The sequence below is a fragment of the Hippocampus comes genome, unplaced genomic scaffold (assembly GCF_001891065.2).
Source record: "Hippocampus comes isolate QL1 unplaced genomic scaffold, H_comes_QL1_v1.1 scaffold147, whole genome shotgun sequence".
In the NCBI taxonomy this organism is placed as follows: Eukaryota; Metazoa; Chordata; class Actinopteri; order Syngnathiformes; family Syngnathidae; genus Hippocampus; species Hippocampus comes.
The window spans coordinates 2,113,403-2,139,247 of NW_017805009.1; the positions used below are offsets into that span (position 1 = coordinate 2,113,403).

At 41.7% G+C, this 25,845-nt stretch overlaps 2 protein-coding genes across 2 annotated transcripts; one reads left to right on the forward strand and one right to left on the reverse strand.

Moving 5' to 3' along the window:
- Positions 1–1,332: 1,332 nt before the first annotated feature.
- Positions 1,333–8,996, forward strand: klhl22 (kelch-like family member 22). Its single transcript, XM_019862819.1, has 7 exons — positions 1,333–2,071; positions 3,091–3,256; positions 3,524–3,835; positions 4,682–5,091; positions 6,443–6,635; positions 6,738–6,971; positions 7,433–8,996. The coding sequence occupies exons 1-7, from the start codon at positions 1,836–1,838 to the stop codon at positions 7,772–7,774; spliced, it is 1,893 nt and encodes a 630-aa protein (XP_019718378.1). The 5' UTR covers positions 1,333–1,835; the 3' UTR covers positions 7,775–8,996.
- A 5,471-nt stretch (positions 8,997–14,467) lies between these two features.
- Positions 14,468–22,620, reverse strand: tbx16 (T-box transcription factor 16). Its single transcript, XM_019862829.1, has 9 exons — positions 20,066–22,620; positions 19,828–19,981; positions 19,629–19,731; positions 18,345–18,509; positions 18,127–18,273; positions 17,981–18,051; positions 17,807–17,892; positions 16,650–16,866; positions 14,468–15,424 (listed from the first exon to the last, which is right to left on the reverse strand). Exons 1-9 carry the CDS (start codon positions 20,079–20,081, stop codon positions 14,992–14,994), a joined length of 1,392 nt encoding a protein of 463 aa, XP_019718388.1. The 5' UTR covers positions 20,082–22,620; the 3' UTR covers positions 14,468–14,991.
- Between the last annotated feature and the right edge of the window lie 3,225 nt (positions 22,621–25,845).

Consider the following 25,845-nt stretch of genomic DNA (forward strand, 5'->3'; position numbering starts at 1 on the left):
GTCTATTCTTGCTGAACAAAATACTTGCAGAACTACAACACTGCAACCACAAAGTGGCAAACCATAATTTGGACAATTTAGAGTCTTCATTTCTAGCATTCTGGTGCATCGTGGTTCCTACAATCAACGGAATTTTAAGAGCCATTTTCTTTTAAATACAATGGTTTCTACAGTAGAATTGCCCATCAGGGCTGACAATGCTCTCTACTGCTACCTTCTTTTGACATGTATTTAGTGGTTCCTTTTTGTAACTCCAAGTAAACGTTCTCTCCATCCAAGGTTGCTATCCTGCCAATCCTTCTATTCCATGAGATCCCTTGAGGTAAAAAAAAAAAAATACTGATATGCAGGAACACCCAAACAACAGTATTGTTTTTGCTTTGAAAACTTTGATTTTATGTGTCCAATAAAGTGGACATCATGTCACTGGTTAGTATCTTTCCAGTAAAAGTCAATTTGGTTGTTTTACTTATGTAGGTTGTAAGTGGATGCTTTTTTGGTATAGTTTATTTAAAATGTAATTTATTTGAGAAGATTTGTACTTTGTAATTTATACTGGTAACAATTTGTAGGCTGGTAGTGCAGTAAAGAATAGAGATGCCAATAGAATACTTCCGGAAATTCCCTCTGATTCCAGTGATGCGTGTAGTGATGACAATGATGAAGATTGGCTGCCCCAGAACAACCGAGACATGGGAGAGGAAGAGGATGGAGGTGCAGAAATCAGGATGCAGTGTCAGAATGCTTGGAAAGTCCAAGGCAATGATTTCGATGAAGACTTTCCTCGATTTCTAGGAAAGTGGGAACATCAGACGATTTCTTTATACAATTGTTTCCCAGTAAGCTTGCCGAATATGTTTGGCCCATGGGGCCGTCTCTGACAAATTTTCAACGCATGACACAGCAGACCCGATTATTATTATCATCATCATCGACAACGCTTCAAATTAATAATGTTGGTGTTGTGCGCCATATTAGTCGCCTGTAGCTTGATCTATTATCATCATCGACAACGCTTCAAATTAATAATGTTAGTGTTGTGCGCCATATTAGTCGCCTGTAGCTTGATCAAGAGCGCAATAAATCGGACCAACGTAAATTATTCGGTAGTCAAGAGCCTCCTCTAGTGTTTGATTAAAATTATTACTGTACGAAGCGCCAGAAATGCATGTAGATTTATTTAAGTTGTGTAATAGTGTAAAATACTAAAAATTACAAAACGGATCAAGTGGATGTGACTGCATATTCTTTCCAATAAAGTATGATACCCTATTTGAAACTGCTTCAGTTTATTTTTTTGTACGTTTCTGATTGGCTCACACGGACAAGTGGGCGGGAGAATAAGAACAGACTGGCCAATAGGACATTAGATCAACATCAAGCGCCTCAAAGTAAACATATCAACAAACGACAAAAATCACATCGCTGTCACTAGAAAATCCAAAATTCTGCGAAAAACGTCGGGCTTCTACTAGCGCTTATGTGTTTGTTGCTGTCGTTCTGTATTTGAAAAACGCTTATTTTGACCTTCAAGTAGTGAGGTTTTAACGTTAGCTCGTTAGCTCGCGAGCTGCGTTTACATCTATCCATGTTGACGTGAGGTAACAACTGGACATCGATCGATTCGAGGTTTAATGCGTGCACTTGAATTTGAACAGTTTATTTGCATGTGTACTGTGACCTGGCGAGTGAACCACCCCGGCAGCAACCCACACTCCTCCTCTTCCTGTTGTCGGTTTATTCTGGGTAATTTGTTCAATCGCTTCATGAAGTCGTCTTGATAATGCTAGCGCCAGCCGTCTAAGTCGATCAAGCCTCAACAACACAGTCCTGCCATGGCCCACAATGGACAGCTTAGTCTGGTGGGCGGGTCGGCCACCGGCAACTCCGATGGCTCTTCATCCCGCCTTAGCCGACAGACGTATAGAAGTTCGGCCCATTCCCAAAGCCTGCTGGACAGCCTGCTGGGGCTCCGGCAAGCTGGCATCCTATCGGACGTGGTGCTGCTGGTGGAGGGACGAGCCATCCACGGCCATCGTGTGCTTCTCGCTGCCGCCTGCGATTACTTTAGGTAAAGCATTCGAAACTTCTGTGGTGTACTGCCTTTTTTGTCAAAGTGAAAGTGAAAACGCGTCTTGAAATTGTGACGATGTTTCAAATAACACCTGTTAGCACATACAAAATCAAATTAATTATACACTTCACGACTATACTGAATTAATATGACGCTTCTGGAAACCTAATTGCAATTAACAGCCTGTCAGGTGCATCACATTTGCTGTGCAGTAAATCATCTGTGACATATCATGCATAGGTTTTTAGTGTTGTAGAATTCCACAACTGTCCATCCTGTCATGAATTTATACATTCTGTGCATACTTTTTTAGTGTCTTTTTCATGTGACAACCTCACACACTGTACACGGGGGCGTCCCCGTTCTCAAAAACGAAACAAAAAAAACAACGGTGGATGCAGTGGCTAAGTAGTCCATTTTGAAGCTACTGAGTGTGACTCGACAGTTAGTGTTTGTTTGACACGTTGATAAATCGATCGCGTTTGGTGGATAAACGTCTTTTGAGGAAGCGTTTAAAAAGTTTACTGAAACACGTTTTCTTCTTCCAACTCTAACCAAATGTTTCACAACACACGTTCGAAACTTTGCAAATAAAACCCGCATAACATGGCGAAATCACATTGGGCAAAAACTCAATTGCTTCGTTTCTCGTTTGACACCTGCAAACTTCTGAGTACAGTCTGGTTCGTACGACTGTATGTTTGAGAATAAATACGATGGTGACACCCACCGGTTAACCTGGTGACCTACATGTATATACATGAAACGTCTCCTACAATCGATAACCAAGCTTATCTTTTATTATTGAACTGAATAATAGGACTAATAACAACTAGATAGGGGTCAATTGAAATTTTGAAATACACGGACGACACACCGGTAGTGGGACGCATCACGACCAACGATAAGTCTGGTGCAAAAACAGAAATCTTTGCATCAGTGTGAAGAAGACCAAGGAGGTGGTGGTGCACTTCAGGAGGAACCGTTCGCTAACACCATGTCAATGTTTTCCTTAGGGGGATGTTCACCGGGGGCCTTCGAGAGATGCAGCAGAATGAGATCCCAATCCACGGCGTGTCCTTTTTGGCCATGAATAAAATACTGGACTATATCTACACTTCAAAGATCGAATTAGATCTGGACTGTGTGCAGGAAATCCTGATAGCGGCCACATTGGTGCAGGTGTGGTTTCTTGCCTTGTTATAATATATGGGTAACACACAGCTTTATTAAATATGGAAGCATTCCATTGTTAAACTAAACATAATTTATTCTGTGATGCATAAGAAATAAAACATAAAATAAATAGTAGATTAATATGTAGGTTTGTAATCATAATTCCTTTATTAATCATAAATCACTCATTTTGGTTGAAGTCTATTTTGTCCAACTTTTGGGCTTCCGCAAATTAATGCTTGGAAACAGTTTTCATCTTTGTCTTTTCACAAGCTTGAGGACGTCATTGGCTTCTGCTGCGAGTTCCTCTTCTCCTGGCTGGACGAGAGCAATATATTGGAGATTCATCACCTCGCTGATCTCTACGGACTGCGGCAGCTCAATGCCAGAGTCCACTCCCACATCCTGAACAACCTGCAGGGTTTGTCCCACACGGATATCTACCGACGGCTCCCCCATGAGGAAGTTTTCCGAGTGTTGAGCAGTGACGAGCTGGAGGTGCAAAGTGAGAATGAGGTGTACGACGCAGCGCTTCACTACCACTACAGTCCTGAGCAGGTGGAAAGTGACCAGGTGTACTTAAAGGTCAGTCGGATGTGTCCATGTTTGTTTTTTTTTGTTAATTTTACTCTGCTGTCACGCACACAAAAGACAACGCTATTCAGTGTTCTCGCACATGCAGTAATCCCCAGTTAATGATGGAAGATTTAGTAAAAAAAAATGTTCACTGGTGTAATCATAAACAGCTGTTACTTTAACACACGAGGAGCAGCAGCACTTACAAACAAAGCATTCAACAGTGCTCACAGGCATATACTATAGTGATAATATAATTAAGAGCAGAGGCTCTATGGCACATGTGTCAAATTCAAGGCCCGGGGGCCAGATCTGGTCCGCCACATCATTTTATGTGGCCCGCGAAAGCAAATCAAACACATCAACTTCGATGATGCTAGCTAAAATCTGTACCAAAATTTCAAACTCTCCTATGTAATAAGTAGGAGAGGTATTGTAAGCATTTTCTTTTTACCAAACCCCTCATTATAGTCATTTAAATTAAGAGTTGAGCATTATTCTTTTTTGGTTTCACAGTCATAATGGCCCTTCTAGGGAAATAATAACTACAATGTGGCCCATCACAAAAATGAGTTTGACAACCTTGCTCTATGAGAACAACAATTACCAGTAGTGTACCGGTAGTTTAGTTGGGGACATTGTCTTCCTCGTTTTGCTCTTAATTACACTGCATCTCTTCCAGTAGAACTCAGTGCTGCCAGGTATGTTGCAGCACAACATGGTACTACGTTGAAGGTGCGTAACTTCAAAATCGGAATGATTGCTTATCGCGGTTGAACGGTTGTGAACGATGAACCACAAAATAGCACGGGTTCACTCCCAAGTCTAAATGTTGCTCATTTGGCTGTACTGCAGGACAGCCTCAAGATGCTTGATGCCGTGCGCTTCTGTCTAATGGAGAAAGAAGTGCTGCAGAGGTTGCACGATAAACTGGATCAGTGCCCGCTAAAGGAAACCGTGTCTGCCGCCCTCCATTACCACGAGCAAGAGATATGGCAGCCTGTCCTTCAGAGTCCTCTTACACAGCCTCGCTCCACCTTCTACTGCATCTTGGGCTTCGGGGGGATGTTCCCTTCCACCTCTCATATGGACAGTGAGCCCCTGTTCCAGGTGTTCCACCACAGCTGGAAAGAGTGGAGGGCACTTGACGCAGTGAACAGTCCTCGCATGTCCAACCAGGGAATTGCTGTGCTGAACAACTTTGTGTATCTTATTGGTGGAGACAGGAATACCAGTGGATTTCGTGCAGAGACTCGCTGCTGGAGGTGAGGACCCCAATATGGCTTATATCAATCAACATAAACACAAAAAAACTCATTTTTAGAGTGGACAAAAAGTTATACTATCAGAAAGGGGCAACATTTCTTTGTATGTGCACATTGGAAGTTCGTTTGAAATGCAAGGGCAAATAATCACTTAAATACAATTTTTAAAAAACATCAAAGTAACCAACCCAATCAAAACTGCTTTTTGGTTCCGGTCTACAGATGTACTCTGGACCCCAGCTGGTGGTTAGGAACTGAGCTAGACGGCGGATAGCAAAAATCTACAAAAAAATTGATGTTCCCCATAATTGCCATGGAAAACAAACCATAAAAAAATTAAAAACATAATAAACAAGTGAGATGCAGAAGATTGTCAAAAAGTGGAGAGTCAGCTAAATATATATGGCCTTCTGTACATAAATATTTTGTTTTAATACTTTAAACCAGGGGCGTCGCCAGAAGATTTTCTGTGGGGTTGCCAGGGTGAAACAAGACCTCTGTGGGTGTGGCCAGGGCTGGCTTATGCTTGAGTGCATCGTTCTGTATCATACTATCAATCGTCAGGGTTTCATAAAATAAAATGTACACATATCCAGAACAATGCCCGTTACACTCATAATCAAGCAAGAACAAGTCAAAATAAAAAGCAACACTTTGCTACGCTTATTAACTGACTAGAAAATGCCATTTTATTTGCCATTTCTTTGCTTTTCTCATGTGCTTATTTGCTAGCAACTAGCGCCATTTTGTATGGTGCGATAAAGGGCTCATTCATTCAAATCATGTCTAAAACATACAGTGACACAAAAGTCTCTTAATTCTTCACCATCTAAATGTTGCTTTTAAAAACGTTGTCCCTGTTTATATGTGAGTACATTTTATTCCATGAAACCAAGACTGTGGATTATTTGAAAAACAATGACTTCTCAGTCATCTTGTTTTCTTGCTCTGGTGTGAAAGTAATTCTTTGGATTGATGTTGAGTGTAAGAATGCAACATTCTTAACTTGAGGCAGGTTATTTTAGAGTTTGCATACAGATCAATTGTTCATTTATTCTTTAATTATTTAGCTACAGTATATATAAACATCACGGGTCTAAGAATACTGCATCCATGTGAAAATGCCAAAAATATCACAATGTTCCCCAAGGTGCGGGTGTGACCAGTGGGGTGGGTCTAGCCACCCTTGGCCACCATGTTGCTCCACCCCTGCTTTTGACTGAGTCAAAACAGCCATGAAATCACTTGTGCAATCTGCATCGACTTCTATGATGGGCCTTGAATACGCCCACATCTTCTCACTTCATTTGTGAAGTGCTAATAATTATCCGCTCTTCTTCTCACTCTCTAGATATGACCCTCGGCACAACAAATGGTGCTCCATCCAGCCTTTGCAGCATCAGCACGCGGACCATTGCGTGTGCGTGGTAGGAGGCCACATTTACGCCATCGGCGGTCGAGACTACAGCAAGGAGTTGGACTTGGTGGAGCGTTACGACCCGCACACTAACAACTGGGAGTTTGTGTCCCCTCTCATCAGAGAGGTATGTACTGTAACTATCCCTATGTGCACACGAGGGCGCTACATACTCAGCACTCTGAGAAATGTATGCAGCCTTCTCTTAACAGTGCAATCTTGATCATAGGTTTACGCGCATGCTGGAGCTGTGGTAGATGGCAACATTTACATCACTTGTGGACGCAGAGGGCGGGCGTACCTAAGAGAGACTTACTGTTTTGACCCGGCAGCCAACCAATGGACAGCATGTGCTGACGGGCCGGTGGGCCGAGCATGGCACGGCATGGCTGCTGTGAACGGACGCCTGTATGTCATTGGGGGAAGTAATGACGAGTATGGCTACCGACGGGATGTCTTACAGGTAGAACAACGGCATATTTTTCTCTTTTCATTTGTTGCATGAGGTAGCTTGCAGGCAGCACTTCCTCACAGTTGACTCTGAGGTGGTTTGGGAATTCTATGAAGAAGAGTGGGCCTAAATTCCTCCACAGCGATGTGAACGACTAATCACCAATTATTGTAAACGCTTGATTTCAGTTATTGCTGCCAACCCATGTTTAGGTTCAGGGGGCAATTGATTTTTCACATAGGGACAGGTAGGTTTGGATTTTTTTTTTTTTTTTTGTGTACGTGTGTGTCTAAATAAATTAGATTGGCGTTTAGAAACTGCATTTTGTATTTCCTTGGGTTGTCGCGATGTGATATTAAAATTGGCTTGATGAACTGAAACATTTTGTGTGTGATGAATATGCAAAGGACGCAGATATCAGGAAGGGTTGAAATACTTTTTCATGGCACTGTACTCTATATCATGTTTTTCAGATGGCGTGCTTTGAGCCCTCAGACAACTCCTGGACTTTACTGAGCCCGCTCCCCGCTGGCCACGGGGAGCCCGGCATCGCAGTGTTGGATCATCGCATCCACGTACTGGCAGGGCGCTCTCACAACAAAGGCAAACGGATGAAATACGTTCACGTGTTCAACACCGACACGGATGAGTGGGAGAGCGAGACGCCCATGAAGGAGCGCGTTTCGGGCCTGGCAGCCTGCGTGGTGCTCATGCCACCAGCTGTGATGGCACTCGCAAAGACCTTGGAGCAACATCTCAAAGCATCATGGGAAGATGACTTTTTCAGCTCACACACCAGCACCGATGAAGACTAATGGGTACGTGGCTGAGTATGAAAGACACCTTTCATCATGTTAATCTTACTCAGTATTTATGGCAGCATTATGTCATGCTTACTGACCTTTCTTCGTGCCTCTTAAAAACACCCCGACTGTTGCCAATTGTGATCCAAATCTGAAATTTTTGCCCGAATGTCACCCATATTTGATTTTTTTTTTTTTTGTTTGTTTTCACATCCTTCCTGGGTCACTTCCATATGTGGTCTTAGATTGGTTCTATATCCGACCTCAGTCTGAATGTTCAGGTCGCATTTATCAAACCTAAATGTCATCAAAAGCCCAATATGTGTTCCACGCAAGCTGGGAAAGAATCCTGGGGAGACTACAGACAATCGTCTGTGATTCTGCAAAATTATTTTGAGTATTCTTACTGACTTTCTCATTTGACATAAAGCATCAAGTGGAAATTTGTGGTGATAGTCGTGGTTCAGCCATGCAGACGATTCATTTATTCTGCGATGACATGAAGTCTTCTTCAGTAGATGTCTCCATAAAATGAGGAGATCGAAAAGCCTCACCTCATTTCCACCAAACATTTCTACCTCCTCCCAGATCGCTCCTGTGTAGATATGAGACAATAAAAAGATCAGCCCCTCGACATGTCGGACCATATTTATTTACGTAAACACGACATTTTGAGTGACATCGTCTGTTCTCAGGTCACTTTGGGGACACATTTGGTCCACACACCAGGCGGACTGAATCGCAATAATCCAGTTAGCAATGGTCATAATGGTGGATTCTGTGGATCTGATTGTTTTAAGCCCCGTTTCTATAGCGCATGTTCTCATATGGGGCACAGTGAGCTCAAGGCTATCCCAGCTAACTTTGGGCTAGTATATCTGTTTGACAAGGGGTTTGCACCATTATACTCAAAGAGCCATTTCGTTCAAAGATGCAGGGTTGTATTCATGGAATTAAGGCCAAACTGAAATTATCCACAAGCAGTGAACCAATAATGATGACCAAAAATATCGGCCGCTTCTGTGTTGCGTCATCATCCATGTGTTGATTATGTATTCTGCACTTTTCTGGCCTGCCTAGGTGTCTTCAAGAAAACTGTCTTTATGCATTTATTTTTGACCGCCACCTACCATGCGATCTGTGGAAAAAGAAGCTGACTTCCATTTAAAAACCGTCATGTACAGATTGTTGAATATAAGCCTCACCCCCCATATTATGTATTTTTTTTTTTTTTCACATACCGGAATTTAGGTTTCACTGGTCATGTGTAACATGGTATTTTTACACAGCAAAATGTGATATTATGTAGATTAACATAAAATGCATGTGTGTATTAACCGCTCACCCCCCTCAAAAAAACAACAAAAAAAAATCACCCTTCAAAAGCATTTTTTTTTTTTCACGTTACTGCCCCGAGTATGTGCTAAGGGTAGAATTGGGAGTGGCTCAAGTCATTTCATGCCAATAGATTTGACAGCGACACCATTTGAAAGAATGTTTTTGTTTTCCAAGCCCTTTCCACTGGGTAATACCAGAAAGTAACCCAAAGGCATCATCCGGTGCGCTCGAACTTGGTGCCTTGTCGTCTTGCACTTCTGAAAGCTTCCGTGTAGATAAATCTACACAACCGTGTTAGAATGCCACTTTTTTTTATGCTTAACGATAAATCAATTGCAAGCATTTTTTTACACCACTAATGTGATCTTTAACCTAAACAACACAAATGCAGAAAATCAAATAAAAATCAACAACTGAGATATCTTCGTTGCACGAGTGTGCACAACCTCATGAATGGGGATGTGACTATGTTCAAACCAACTACACCTTGAAACCGGTCACTGGCCAATTCTTTGAGCTCCTGTAACACAATGCTGCTGCTCACCACCGAAAGAACAGTTTATTACAGTGAAGTGTCGGAGTGGCAACATCCCGCAAACCTTCGCCGATCAGTGAGATACGGGCTTCTGGCTTCTGCTAGAAAACGAAAAAAAAAGATCACGAAAGCCGACAAGAATAACTATTTTCCATTAATCAGAGGCCTTTTAAACGGTGGCATGTGTGTGCTTACTCCTCTTTAACATGAGGAGTTCAATTTATGTGATTGGCAATTCTGAACATCTCTAGTCATCGGAGGTTGTGCACTCTTGTACGGCCACGTCTACGCATTTGTTTGTTTTTGTTATTTTTAATTGTGTCGCACAGATTATATATAGGTCAAAATCATGGTGGGAAAAGTTTTGAACTTCTTTATCATGATCTCGTTTATATCACAAAACCTTCCATTTGAAATGGGGTGTGTAGACGTTTGACATCCACTATATATGTATGGATGTATTTAAGTTTGGGTAGCGATTAGGTGGCTGTGCGTCTACTATCGCAATATTGTTGCACTGATTCGGAATGGAATCAAGAGTGCGGCGAGATCAAAATAATGATGTTCCTGTTGTTTTAGTGCGACGAAAGCCCAATCACTGCCGTACTACTTCTGTCACTCGTGTGTTCCTTCACTCGATTCCAACTTACTGTGCACGTTATGTCATGATGGAACCCACACAGAACTGCAGAATCATCTGTTACCAAATTGTTTTTGTTCTGTGAATTAGTTGGCTTCTGTTTGATACCTCACTTTATTTAATGATGCAGATAATCTAAAAAGTTGCCTTTTTGTTTTTTGTTTTTTGGCGTTTGCTTCTCATTCTTTGTGATGCTTAAAAACAAACATTTTCTCTTCCATGTAACAGGTTAAAAGCCTGTCAACCAAGATATGCAAATGTATTCTTGTGGTAAAGAATAAAACAGTAATATATACCCTTCACTATGTTTCTGTCCAGTCATGCAACGACAAGGGGTTTATAATACATTTCATTCATGAACCATTAACTTAAATGTTCATCCTTACTCAATTACAATAATTTCTCTCAGTTTATGTTGGGCTTTTATTCATCATTTAAACTTGTCGTTTTGAAGATAAAATATTTCACTCTTCATTTTTGCATACACTTTAGGATGTCTTCTTTACAGCTCTTTCTTTTCAAACTCCCAATTTTAATTGACTTGAAAGATTAATTTTTGAGGGCATGTCCAGTTCAATGAAAATCAACAGTATATTCAATCTTTTTAAGATAAGATAAGATAAGATATCTTTTATTTGTCCCACACTGGGGAAATTTACAGCCTTCAGCAGCAAGATTGTGGGTAGAAAGAAGAGAAAAGAAAACACAGTTCAATTAAGTGCAATATAAATACAAATATGGATAAGGTCAATAAGTTCAATTTTTGAATCGCTATAGAAATATATGCACTTATTTATTTCCTAGACCTTGGCTTGTAGAAACATTCCTGAACTGATCCTCTTTAGCGATCGTGATCCTCTTTCAGTTGCCTTTTGGCTGTTCATGAAAAAAAAATACAGCTCAATATGGGACTGAGGCCTTTGCACAGATTTCCACAGCTTGAATGTTTAAAAGCTTCTGAAGCAACTGGATTCACACAGGTGGACCGAGACGACTGTAACGGTTGCTGTCTTGCTGCCTTTATTCCAGACAGCCGGTCTCTTCTAGTTCCTCTCCATTTGGCCCTGCACTCCCATCAGCTTTATGAAGGTTGACCACTACTTTCCTCTCAAGAGTGTTTCCTCTACATCTGTTGCCCCTCCAACCCCCCCAACCACCCCCCACTTGCTATCTTTCACACCATTGTGCTGCTTGTCTGGAGGGACCCGCTGACACCAGTCGTGGACGTCCACGATCAACATACGTCAATCTTTCTTTTCTAAAGCTGCAGTACCACCAAGGGAGACTTAAAACATGTGTCTTGCACTTAACCACACCAGTGGACTTTATAGACATCTTAAGGCAAGTCGATGTGCTGCTCTTTGACCATTTTCAGAGCAACTAAAAGGCCCAGATTACGCCTTAATGTGATATTACGCCGATTAGACCCAGTGGAATTGTAAAGAAAAAACGACATTTCTTTTTTTTTTGGTACGAGAAGCCTTTATGCCCATTATGTCAGGACTGCTTTGCAACTACTCAATAGACTGCTACTCAACCTTCTCATTGAAGTGCGTCTTCACCATTAGATTTTATGTTTTTCATCTTCATTTAGCGATGCAAGCTTGCGTTCAAAGAGCCATTGGCAAAAATGTGCTGTTGAGAATTTTACCGTTGGCCTGAGCAAATCGCAATAGACAAACAACATACAGTGGAAAAGACCCACCAGTCCCACGGCTAACAATTTTGCAGGAAATAATATAAAGTAACTAAACTCCTACTGTATATCCCTTGTGAATATATAAAAGGTCATAAATACGGTAATCAATAATGCCTGTTAATTAATACAAAAATAAATGTGTCCCTTTTTGTATTGGAAAATGTGGCTGTACAGTACTCATGCCAATTGATAGTCTAAAACCTCGGGACAATAAATTCCATGAAAATGAACATTTTTTTCAGCCAGAGCCCAGACCTAAATCCAATTTAAAATTCCACTCTTTTTTTCCATATAGTTTTCATACTTCACTGTCTATAGTTACTGTTCATTCTGCGGCAAATCTCAATTATATCTTAAAAAATACTGTATATATATTTAGCAAAAGATATAATCGCCTTAGGTGTGATGATATTTCTCTGACCTTGAAAAAACTTCTTTTCCGAAATCAAAATGATGTACTTGGCGGTTTACATTGCAGCGGAAGGCAAAACTGACAAAGGGGCTGGTTCCTGCAGCCCCCAACAAAATGAATTGTAAACTCGATGAGATGTGTTCCTGGAGGATGAGCCCCCCCACTCCCATTTACAACAGTCATTAGTGGCTCATATCCATCCCGGGTGGAGGCGCAGTACTCAGGCTGTGCTTTCCAGTTGCGAAAGGGTGGCCAACAACCCCCCATTGTCATGCTTTTGGGAGTCATTCACATGAAGAACAAGAGTCGTGCTTTGCTTTATGATGCTAGTGGGTAAACCTCAGCAGGTGAGCTGCAGTCGCACTTAGACGCAGTCTTTCATGCATGCTGGGCCTGTCGAAACTACAGAGTGGCGCTCATTAGAGCGACAATGGAGAAATACAAATAAACACCATTGAAGACGTGCCGCTTTTTAAACATTGCCGAAAACGAGCAGATGTGCACCGGCAGACACGCTTAATTTAGACCCGTTGGCCATATCTCATGAAATCCAATGCAGAAGCTTTTTCACAAACAACACAGACAGGTTAATGGAAGACACTGTGCGGGACAGAGTGAAATACTCATTCAAGACAACGGGATGTTTATTGTTGTGGTTTCAGTTTGCAGAAACGCTCTGTTACTCCTCATAGTCAGAGCCGATTCCTGAAGAAATAGACACTCTTAAGGCATGATCATTACATGTCCTGCCAAATTCAATTCAGTCAGTTATGGTTTCTTATGACCGAAAAGCATATAATCGTACACAGTATGTCATATTATACATATAATATTTCACATAAACCATTATTGTATATTAACCAATTGAATTTGAAATTAGAGTGGCAAGCAAATATATGCAGTGTCGTGAAAAAGTATTTGCCCCCTTCCTGATTTCTGTTCTTTGCATATTTATCACACAAAGATTTCAGTTTGTCAAACCAATTTTTATATCACACAGAGACAATTCAAACAAAAACAAAATGGAGTTTCTAAATGTCAATTTACTTATTTCGACACACAAAATAAATCAAACCTCCCTATGTGAAAATGTAATTGCCCCCTGATTGCCCCTTGAACCTAATCATGGGTTATGCCACTCGAGTTTGAAGTCGCAAACTGATTGTCCGACGTTCTCCTTGGGGATTTTCTGGTCGACAGCAGAATTCATTGTCCCATCAATCACGAGTAGTTTTCCTGATCCTGAGGAAGCAAAGCAGCCACAGAACATCACCAGCATGCTTCACTGTTGGCATTATGTTCTATTGATCAAATGCGATGCCATTTTTATCCCAAATGTTAACAGGCCGCACATCTTCCAAAAAGTTCAACTTTTGACTCATCAGTTGACAGAATGTTTTTCCAAAAGTCTTGAGGATTAGCAAGATGTCTTTTGGCAAATGTGAGACCAGCCTTTGTGTTCTTTTTGGTCAGCAGCGATTTTCGCCTCGAACTCTCCCACTGATGCCATTTTTGGCCATGTCTTTCTTATGGTAGAGTGGTGAACACTGACCTGAACAGCCAGGTCTTAAGTACTTTGGGTGTTGTGCTAGGTTCTTTTGCATCTTCTTGGATGAGCCATTGTTCCCGGTTTTCTCCATTTGTGAATGATGGCTCTGACAGCGGTTTGCTGAAGACCCGGAGTCTTGGAAATGGCCTTGTAACCTTTTCCAGACTGATAGACTTTTTTTTTTTTTTTTTAATAATTTCTTCGGATCGTAGAATGATGCATTTGATTCTTGAGATCTTATAGGCTGCTTCACTTTGTCTGACAAATTCTATTTATGTGATGTTTTGATTCAACAAATGTGGTGCTAGGGTGCTGCTTGTGAAATTGAGCTCAGCTTTCCCAAAACTGTTGTTAGTCACAGTTACTTTGTGATTTAACAAAGGGTGATTCAACAATTACTTTTTCCGCATAGGGACATGCAGTTTTGGATTTTTTTGGTGACATTTTGTGCTAAAATGAAAAAAAAATTAAAAGGATGTCCCCTGGCCCACATGTGCACTACATGCTATTTATACTGTAACTGTATGTGCTGTTGAATTAATGTTGACACAATCTTCAGTCTGTTATTGTTGCCTCGTACCTGTGAGAAATGTAATGACAAAGAGCCAGAATCTAATCTAAAATACATTTAAAGTGAATGTTGTGGCAAAGTCCGATTTTAAAAGACACCACATTTATTTTCAGATCACATCAACACTGGAAGACATAAAATTAATTGCACACTTTCTTATGATTACTTTCTTTCTCTTTCTGAGTTTTCCCTTTTTTACATTTTTTAACAAAAATATATTCACGATGAGATGGCATGAAATACAAAATAAATAGACACCTCGACAATAGACCAATTCCTCAAAATGACATTGCACACTTTTGTAGTCATAGCAAGTCTCAGTTCATCCTGTGTGAGCCGCAGACGACTCATTGCATGATATCACCGATTATTGTATCGTCATTGCAGGCCTTGGCCGGTCACTGCGTGTAAACGTGTACGCATGGCACTGTGAGCAACACCGTGTCAGCATGGTGAAAATCACTCCGTCTCCAACGGAGAGGCGCTCACCAGCAAGAATAAGAGAACAGCGGGTACTGGCTCCACTCGGTCACGTTGCCATGGGGATAGGGATGCACGGCTTGCGCGGTGTAATCGGCGGTCAGGTGGTGAGGAGGCGGGTACTGGGCCGGACCCGAGCCGCTCCACTGACCCAGGGGCTGCTCGGCGCCGTAAGGGCCGTAGATGTGGTGGCCCAGAACGCCCGGCTTGCTTGCCTGGGCCACAGTCATGTTGAGCACACCGGGGTAGTCTTGGGTGCTTGGGAAATGCTGAGGGGCGCAAGGGGAGGGGGCCCCCTCTTGCGTGCCGGGTTTTGAGGAGTCGTGGTCAGGGACCGCCACGTCGGGGACGCGCGACTCGAAGCTGCTGCGCCCCGAGCCGCTGGCGCTGCTGCCGACGCTGGAGGACGGGGAGGGAGACTTTCCATAATCGTGGAACCTGACAAGCCAAACACACGAGATCAGTGTTGTGCTTCACAATGACAAGATGCTGTCAAATTATGATGAAGTAACAAAGTTACCATTACAAAATTCATAATTTTTAGTGCGTTGGGACAGGATTAGCATGTTGTTGATGGCATTGTTTTGATAGGATAAAAAAAATGATAATTAGCACTTTGTGTCAAGAATATTAGATTCCCAAAATGTATATTTTTAAAATGCAGGGGGTCACCAATGTGGTGCTCGCGGGCACCAGGTAGCCCCCAAAGGGCCACATGAGAAACTTTCAGAGCCTCGTTCTAAAAAATAGCTCAGCAAGGATGGGACAGTTGTGATTTCCAAGGAAGGATTATAGTAGCGATCATTTGAAAATGTCAACTCTAGAAAACATTCATTGAAATAACATGTTGATAACATTGACATGATCTGTTCTCTAATTATCGTGAGAAATTAATAACACATTCAGCGTCTTCACGTAAATAAATAGCATTAACTGCTAAATACGTATAACTACAGTATAACGAATAATTAAGGCCCGACCGATATAGATTTTTTTGAGCTAGATGCTGATTCCGATATTTGACAAAACAGAATTCTGCTAATCAATCAATTGGTTTACATTAAAAAAAGAAAAACAACAACTATTAAATAAAATGTGAAACTAACCTAGCTTAGCTCTCATAATGCTTACAACAAAGATTTCAATTACAGGCAGACGTTTTGACTGTTTTACGACACTTTGTACTTAAGTATTTGTTCAACTTTACAACTCTTTTTTTAGTACCAGGAGTTGTCATTATTTTTGTCTTATGTTGTACTGTGTGAAATAAAATGAAATCAGCCGACTTGCTCTGCCGATTTTTGACTATTTTAAAACAGGCAATATTGGCTTGATTAAATTGGTTGGGCCCAACTAATACCATTATTCAAAGTAATTTGAACACATTTATTTCAGGAGTGTGGACCAAAGTGGTAGCGCTTGGCATTAATCACTGTCCAAGAAGTAGCTCTCAGCTTCCAAAAGGTTGGAGACCCCTGTTCTAAAATCATTGACCATAAAATTCCACTTCTACTTTACTTACTAAGTATATTTCAGAGGCTGTATCTTTTTACCTTGAAGTAAATGAGTGAATTTACCTTGGTCTTCCTGTACACAAGTATGTGTACTTTTGCCCGAGTAGACTGTTAATATTTTGCCACCTCGGATCTTTGCCAGTAGTCACCTGTAAGGCTGATAGGATGCCGGCGCAGGAACCAGTTGCTCGGTGTTGTAAATGTCCCGTGTTTCAGCAGCAGGAGGAGAGCCGTTCCTGGCGCTGTGCTCCCTCCTCTCTGCGGACCAAGGGGAGTAGCGCTTCTCCTTGATCTCGTCCGCCTCCTTCCTCTTTTGCAGCTCTGCTTCGTCTCCTTCGTAACCCTCAAAAGACGACCTGCAGAAATCTGGGACGACAAAAAACCTCAGATTCAACTTTCCCACTAGGAGACAAAAGAAAACACCTCGGGAGCCAACCAAGGAAGGAAGCAAACCTCTTTTCTCGCTCTCTTCTCACTTCCGATTGAAATGGCCATTTGGTCTCATGAGACTAATTTACTTTTTATGGCGTCGCCAGTTTCGCCTGTTTCCAGAGAGTACCAAATGTTCATTAAGGCCACTATCAGAACATTGAGGAAAACTATTTTATGGACCCCTTTCACCAGTATGTCTTTTTCAAGAACTTTTTCAAATTTGTTATGAAGAAAAAAAGAGAACATGTATGACGTGTGGAAGATCAGGTATGTTAAATGCATTATGCTCCCACTTAAAGGGGAAGTGAATTTTTTTTCTTTAAAATGTATGCGTTCTATATACCCCTACTAGTCTAAACACAGTGCTGTGATTCATATTGCGTTCATAGAATACGAATTGAGCAGAAAAATCTCTTTTGCCACGTGCCGTCCACTGAAAATGACATCACAGTTGCTACGAACATCACATGACCAAACCCAGAAAACAGGTGAGCGTCGATGGTCGTTACCTGAGTCTCTAGCCAGTCAACAGCATGTGGCTGTACAAGGCAAAATGGTCGCCCCTTCTGATGGATAAAAACTTGGATTTTTCTTCCTAATTCGTACTCCACAATTGCAATATGAATCACAATAGCGTGTCGAGACTTGGTAGGGGTCCAGGGAACACAGTATTGGAAAGAAATTTTTTGACTCAACTTCCCCTTTAAATTCTGTGGAACGTTCTCAAGAGAATATTCTTTGCTGAATGCCACATTCTTCTTTACACTTGGAAACATTTTGTGAAGACTGTGGCGCATTTCCCCCAATTTACGAGACGTTTCATTCGTGAAGGACATGGACGATTCCAGCATCTGAAGAGGAAACGATTCAATACCTGATGGGCTGTCCTCCTCAGACTTCCCGTTCATTTCAGAAAGTTTGACTTTCTTGTCGAGTTCGCCCGGGTTCTTGTTTGCGCGCCTGCAGAGGAGCACCCGTGTCAATACAACCAGTTTCAGCAGATCGAATCAAAAACCTTGTTCATTTTTTTTATTCGTCAGATCAGTACCTTTTCTTAGTTGTGCCTTCGTCACGAAAACCTTTGGCGAACGGGTTATGGTCAATCTTCAGCTTGGTGATCTGTGGGTCAAGACGTCAAAAGTAGATCAAGAATCTCAGTTCACTGTTGGGCTCTTAGCATCTACAGAAAGTGACCTTTGTGTTCTGGTATGCAGTGACTGCTGTGAAAGACGTCTCCGGGAAGGTGAAAGTCTGGAAAACGCTCCAGCGGACGCTGAACAGGTCATCGGCTTGAACGATGTGGAAGCGCGGGTGGTAGCGATGCATCGAGTGCAAGATAATCTGCAGACGGGCGGAAAACCGGGTCAAACTCTCTTCTTTTATCAGCTCAAATGATTCTATTTTAAATTTACGTGGCCGTGTTGGTCGAGAGTATTATTGGTGAGCTTGAGCTTGAGGAAGGAGATGGACTGTTTCATCCAGTGGCTCCCCGGGGCCGGAGAGTCGGGGTGCAGGTACGTCCTGCAGGGGGGCTGAGGCTCCGCTTTTCCCGCCACCTCCCATTTCTCTTTATTCCACTGTAGGATGGAGACAGAATGTCATTAAAGGCTAATCTGTCATACAGAGCGAGTTGAGTGACGGAGAGGGAAGTTTTCTCCCCTTCCCACTGTGAGAAGAGGAAGATAGAGGGGAGAGTGACGGCCGACTGTACCACCCACTGAGATAGCGGGTAGTACAGTGGGCTCCCAGCAGGGGATAGAAAAACAGGAAGAGATAGCACGCTTTGATGTTCAATGTTAGTAAAGGTGGGGGGCAAGGGGGAGGGGGGGTGACAAACTTGTCTGGGGAGACTGAGAGAAATCAACAGGACAAGCTATACAAATAAGTGAAGAAAGTGTGTTCTAATTCAATGAGTCACCTTCCTGGTATACCGAGGGTGAAACTGACCCGTTGTAAGGTTAAAAGTAGCTTTTTAGTTTAGTAACTGTCATCAAATATGCAATGGAAATGGGTCATTTCACAAATTTGCAAGGAGGGTTAGTAACACCGGTCAACACCTTTGTACTATTTTTTTGAATATAAAAATGCAAGGAAACTTTGTTTTGTTTTGTTTTTGGCGCAGATTCCAAATCTGCCCTCGTTTTTTTTTCTCTAGCTTATCATGTTTTAATAATAATAATAATAATATAACACAATACATCCTGATTTATATAGTGCTTTCATAACAACAGCAGCTGTAACAAAGCGCTTAACAAAACAGTAATTATAATAATAATATGGAACACAAGTAGTCATTTTTATGAATTTAGGGTTGGGTTCAGCAACAGTTGGACTAGATTTTCCGCAGCGTCACAGCTCTAAACTACAAAGCAAAGTGAAATCCATATTGCGCACGCTCTCATTGGGCAAACTCAAAAACAAAAAATGAAAATATCTCAAAAACTTGATGTGCTGGAATAAAAAGTAAAGACACTTTTTTCAAATCGGCTTCAAAAATACTTTCAGGGACACATAAAGCCATCTCTGGTTATAATTTGCTGTTCACCAGTGTAATGAGACAATCACAAAGTTTCTTAACATTTTTTTTTTCATTTCGGGTTTTACACATGCCATGGCCAATGAACCCTCTAATGTTATTGCTGCTACTGAGGAGCAACGCAACAAGAGAAGATTTTACTTTTTTTTTTTTTTTTTACCTTATATCTGAAGCTATCCTCTGGCACCATATCAACCAGTAAAATGTACTTGGCGCAAGGAATCAGACCAGACAGATTGACTTTGCAGTGTGGAAACATTCTCCTACAAAACAAATGAGCAGTTGAGAATGCAAGATCACACAATGCACTTTTGAACATTATCCCTATCGCTGATGTTTTTTTATTTTGCGCATCTCACCTGCCCGGTTTTGTGATGATCATCTCTGTTCCAATCTCATGGAAGGTTCGCCAGAGATCGGGGTCCTCCAGAGTCATGCGGATGTTGCCCTGGAGATAAGCATCACCCGAAGCCATGGCAGAGGGAGGAGGGCCGCTGAAGTTTGCCTTCAAGTCTATTCGACAAATAAGATGCCTCAGGCTACAATAAACTCTTTTTAAACAACCTTCTAATTATTGTGCAAATAAAGTCGAGTTACCCCTGATGGACTGCATGATCACGATTCTCAAGCGTAATGTATATTACCAAAAAAAGTCCAGTTTAGAGGGCCAATAAGGAATCCACGTAATGATATCCACTGTTCTTTTTCTCTTGCAAAAAAAAAAAAAACAAAAACAAAAAAAGACATCCAGTCATTCAGTCAAGTTGCATCGCTGATGTGAGCATCTTTCAGTTGTTCGCTCTGGGATGACCGTGACTTTTAAGGGGGCTTCTGCTGTGGGTGGGGTCAGGCCGGCCATTCCCAGGCTTTGAAGTGCCACAATGATGAGTCAATGTCCTGCTGGGATTGGAGGTGGCAGAAATCAAAGAAACTTAACAGAGTCTTGATACCGTCCCCCCAGGAAGAGGGTTGGAGGAAATGCATCTTTATTAACTGCTAAGAGACTTTTAAACAAATATGGACGTACTTTCCTGCTTGTAGATCGGGGATGGAGGGGCAGCGGCACCAAAAGCTGCGTAAAGATCATTCACACAGACACAACTGCACACAAAAAAGTGTGTGTGTGTGTATGTGTGTGTGTGTGTGTGTGTGTGTGTGCGTGTGTGTGTGAGCAATGTGCTAAATGACCTACCGGTAGTCACCTAATCCCGCAAAAGGGATAGAAGTTATGTCAGAGTTTAGATAGCTAGCTATATAGCTAGTGATGAGAAGATGGTTCATAAAAATCCAAATAATTAGCATTTGACAGAGGTGGGATTAAGTTCGACATGTGCAAATCATAAATAAGTCTCGAGTTTACACACTCAAGTTTTCAGGCGAAACTAGTCTCCATATAACCAGCATGAAGCTTAGTTCATGTTCGACCATCAATCCGTGAGCTAAAATGTGAAGCTAACCTAGCTGACCTGCATCCGTAGGTTTCATAGTCATGAAGTTAGATGTCGTAGTCGTGTGTCTTTGAGTTACAAACTTTGTATGTTACTGTTCTGTTTTTCTCGATGTTATCGAAAACCCTATTCTTGAATCTAAATGCAATAAATGTTGGGTCTCCTGCCACACTTGCTTCATGCTGTCAAAGCATGGGCCTACCTGTGGCTTGCCAGCTTCGCTCGCAATACACAAAAACTTTTATTCTCAAAAATTAAACAAATGGCAGACTTTTGTGCAGATCTTCAAATGTAAACTGGCAAGTCTTGTTCGGTCATGTACTACAGTCTAAATCCAGTCAAATCTCATGAATACCAATTCAAAGTGAAGCCGAGTCGTTTATAACATTTCGCCAAGGGAGTCCCAACTCCTAAAATTGGTAACTTCAATCTAACTCCAACTGAGACCTGTGACTCGAGTCCTCCACCTCTGTCATTTGCTGATGTTGAACTCACACTCATCTTTTTTCTCCATAAAAGAAATAACGCTGGGAGGGAAAGTCCGTGCAAAGCCATAATGGTGTGATGATAACACTGTAGCGCTCCTTCCACAGGTACATTTTACCTGAGGGCGTCCTCTCATGCCTGCAGCACTGCCCATCGTGTGTGTGTGTGTGTGTGTGTGTGTGTGTGTGTGTATTGGGGCTGTCTAGACAGACCCTCGCTCTGACAGATAATCTCATTAGGCTAGTTTCCCTGAGAGGGGCTAGTTTCTGCATGCGTTGAAAGCCTGTGTATAGGCTGGCAATTAACAACCAGTTAGCACCACGAGCCCAAAGTCAGCCCTGAATGGTACAGGAGGGACGAGCAATAAAGATCTGCCGTAACAAACCGGCCGTCCTCCCGCCATCCGCATGCAGCCAAATCCCCGGGGTGTCATTACGTGGACCCGTCCCCGCTTGTGTCACAGCATGTTAATGCAGGCCACACAAAGAAGATTTGAATTGAAGTGATTTTTATGTGATTTTTTTTTTCTTGCACAGTCACACCGCTTCCTCTTCACTTTCTCATTGTTTTCACGTGCTGCATACAAACAGAGCCTTCTCTTAACACCTTTGCACTAAAGCCGCTTCAGTAACTGTATGGAGAGGGACACATTGAATGCGTTTGAAATGGGCGCACTTTAGGGGACATTCTGGCACTGTGCAATCAGAAATCGCAGGGTGCATAAAGATTCCCTGTGAAAATATTGATGGCCTTGTTTTACATTCCCGCGCCGGGTCGATGAGGAATGAAAAGGAGAAAAACCCCACAGCTTGTAATGATGCACTTAAAGATGCAGAGAGCTCCGTGCAATCATTTTACAACCAAGTGATGTTAAATGTGGGCTTCTGTTCGAACAACCCTCCCCCCGCCCCCCAACACCATCCTCCTCGCCACAGTGGCACAACATTGGCCTTGAAGAAGTGTGATGTGTTTTTATCCTCCTTATGTGAAACCAGTTGTTGCCCTTGGAGTTATTAATCACAGGTTGCGTGTGGCCCTCCTCACTTAGGAGTTAGCACTTGGAACAAGGCTGCATTGGCTTCCTCCTTAACCAAGTCAGAGGTCATTGGTCTAGCTCAGTGATTAGGGCTTAACATCTTGTCCAAGGTAAATAGACGTTCACCTTAATCCATCTGCACACCTCTTTACACTGCTTAACGTCTAATAATTGTTGTTTATTTACTGCTCCTCACCCCCGCCTTAGGGCCTGAGGGCATCACCCTGCAAGGCCAGTCCACAAAAACTCTCACAGGCTCCTTTTTGAATATATAGTATACATAGTACAATACAATACTGTATTGTATGTAAAGTGTAGTATTGTGTCATTTAGTATGGTATAGTATAATATTACTACAATATGGGGATGCCCGATACAACTTTTTTTCAGACTGATACCAGTACGCATATTCACTCGTTAAGTACTCACCGATACAGAGGACCCATTCCACTGGTACTTGTGATACAACACGTTTCATTTATCACAATAACAACAAATTGTGAACAAGGACCTTTCTTTCTGACGGAGATGATGACCTGCCAATGTGTCAAACTGTTGCAGTATACCTCCAACTACTGCCTAAGAAGGACTTACTCAAGATCAGATTTTTCCCCCCCTTAAATATCGGAGGCTGGTATCGGCGGCCTCTGTGAGTGACCGATACCTTTAAAATAAGGCCGGTATTGGCTCGATATGAATACCTGGTACTCACCCACCCATATAAGTAAAGGGTGAGTACTGATACACTACTGTACTCACAATATAGAACTGTATTGTTTATACACTAAATTATAGTATAGTCGAACCTCCTTACAACGTACATTGAGGGACATTACAAATCTGTACACGTTAACTGTAGTTTGTTGTAACCATTTTCAATAAAATGGCCGCCAACCGCGATATATAATGCAGTATGAACATGAAAACATCAACATGTAATGCAGTATAAACATGTCAATTACAAATATGTGTATACATTATGAAGAAAAATGATTTTTATTAGACATGAAACAAACAACTGTAGTGTTCCTGCCTCATCTCTGGAAACATTGAGCCAGCAAATGCAATGTGCCTTCTCCAGTTCAAGATGTGCCAAGCCCCAAAGTCATTGGGCCTTTGAACTCTTCCATGATTTTGTTGCCATTGCGGATGATTGTCGACTTTGACTTCGCCAATTCGTAGTCTTGGCTGAGCTTTGTCTGGTCGACTCCCCTTCGCAAGAGAGAGACAATTTCAGCCTTCACAGACAGCAAGATTTGCTTTCGTTTACCAGACGTGTTTTCAGACAATATGCCGAGGACCGCGCCATGCCTCCGGAAGTACAACAATGTACCGAGTCGATCAGTCGCGTTGCTCTGCAACGGAGTGGAATCCCACGTTGTACATTTTGTTCTTAAGGAAGGTGGCGGTGGCAGTTAGCTTCCCACAGTTCTTTGTAACAAAGACCTTTTCACTATTTTGTGGGGAAAATCTGGTCGTTATAAGAAAATTTACGTTATAAAGGTGAATGTACTACTTTGGTACTTCACAATAGTTTAATACCAAAAGTAGCAGTCATTTCATGAACGACTACAAAAAAACAGCCCTGTAACTATATTACACCTTAGCTGTGCAATATAACACATATATCACTAAAGTCAGTCAGAAGTGCGAATTATAACTGCGGCAAAGCATGCTGGGAATGGTGCTTCTCATATGGCTTGTTGTGAGGGCCCCCCGGCACAAAAACTACTAATCTTGTAGAAAAGGCCAAAACGTGATTTGTTGAAGAGAAATATGTTCATCTTTTTTATTTTTTTTTAATGTTTTGAGAATCAAACTAAATTGCATGCATTTATATACACTATATTTATATACTGCGTGACTTTAGTTCACTAATTTGCTCATGCGTGTGATGCATTCAGTTTCAGGATCGCGTTTATGCACACGTGAGTTTGTTCGAACGGTGTGCGTCATTCACGGGGGCTGCTTCACCGGGTTTTTCTATAGCCCCATCAGAAACCTGTGTAGCCCTAGATAAAACCCTCAAGAAAATATGTTCATCTTTTTTATTTTTTTTTAATGTTTTGAGAATCAAACTAAATTGCATGCATTTATATACACTATATTTATATACTGCGTGACTTTAGTTCACTAATTTGCTCATGTGTGTGATGCATTCAGTTTCAGAATAGCGTGTATGCACACGTGTGAGTTTGTTCGAACGGTGTGCGTCATTCACGGGGGCTGCTTCACCGGGTTTTTCTATAGCCCCATCAGAAACCTGTGTAGCCCTAGATAAAACCCTCCAGAAATGTATATTTACATATTATTTTATCAGCTACCCTATGTATCTGTCAAACCTCACTTTAGGCCATGGAGAGAAAAAAAATGAACCAATGTATATTCCCTTTGGAACATTCCACAGAAGTTAAAGGGGAAGTCAAGTCAAAAATGTTCTTCCAAATATGTTCTATGCGCCCCCACTAGTCTAAACACGGTATTCTGATAAATGCTGCATTAGTGGAACATGATTTAAACAGCAAATTGCACCCGTTTTCACCCATCTTGTCGACATCACAGTGCCTAACAGTTCAGATACAGACCACCCGTAGCTCATCTGTTTTCTGGGTTTGGTCAAGTGACACTTGCAAGCTGAGCCCTTCGGCACTGTGCTGTCATTTTTAGTCAATGGCAAGTGGCAAAATGAACACCCCGAGGTGAATGAAAACGGGTAGATTTTGCTGCTTCATTCATATTCCACAAACACTACACGTATACAAATCAGAATGCCATGTTTAGACTAGTGAGGGCACATATATAATATTGTGCAGAAAATGTTTGACTCGACTTCCCCCTTAACAGCATCTGATAAATCTGCCTTGATGAATCTGAAGTGTCTCCTCAGTAATCCCATGAGTAAAGTTAGAAATGTGGAAATGCAGACAAATTGTTCTGGAATTGGATTTCTTTTTCAACATTTTTTTAACTTTGCTTGTTTGCATTTCTAAACCTCTGCATGTTTCTACCACTGTCTAAAAGTGGCCATGGACGTACAATTTGTAGTGGTTCAGAATCAGCTGTTAGCACTCATGTCATGGGACCAAACATTGCCCAGTGTGACCCGAGGACGAAGAGATGGGTATGTCGTGCCAGGAAAGAGCGTTGAGCAAAAGTTGTCAAACTGTCCTTGCGTCTCTTTTATCATGGGGGACATAGCGGTATTTAAATTAAAAACCTCAGAATAATAATTTGTAAAACGCATGAAAATGTTGTAATGAAAAAAAACATTGTTTATAAAACCTTTACGAAAAGCCTATTTTCTAATAGTCGTTGTAAAACGAGCCTGACGTGCTGTTTGTGCTCCTGCAATGACCGGGAGAAAATCAAAATATCGTCAAGATAAACAAAACAAAATACATTCAGTA

Excerpts from the sequence above, each read along its gene's own strand:
- klhl22 (XM_019862819.1), top strand. The coding sequence starts at position 1,836 with ATGGCCCACAATGGACAGCTTAGTCTGGTGGGCGGGTCGGCCACCGGC. Across the intron at positions 2,072-3,090 it reads GCCGCCTGCGATTACTTTAG|GGGGATGTTCACCGGGGGCC; the intron begins GTAAAGCATTCG and ends TGTTTTCCTTAG. Across the intron at positions 3,257-3,523 it reads TAGCGGCCACATTGGTGCAG|CTTGAGGACGTCATTGGCTT; the intron begins GTGTGGTTTCTT and ends TCTTTTCACAAG.
- tbx16 (XM_019862829.1), bottom strand. Across the intron at positions 18,052-18,126 it reads CTGCATACCAGAACACAAAG|ATCACCAAGCTGAAGATTGA; the intron begins GTCACTTTCTGT and ends CTTGACCCACAG. Across the intron at positions 17,893-17,980 it reads GAAGGCACAACTAAGAAAAG|GCGCGCAAACAAGAACCCGG; the intron begins GTACTGATCTGA and ends GCTCCTCTGCAG.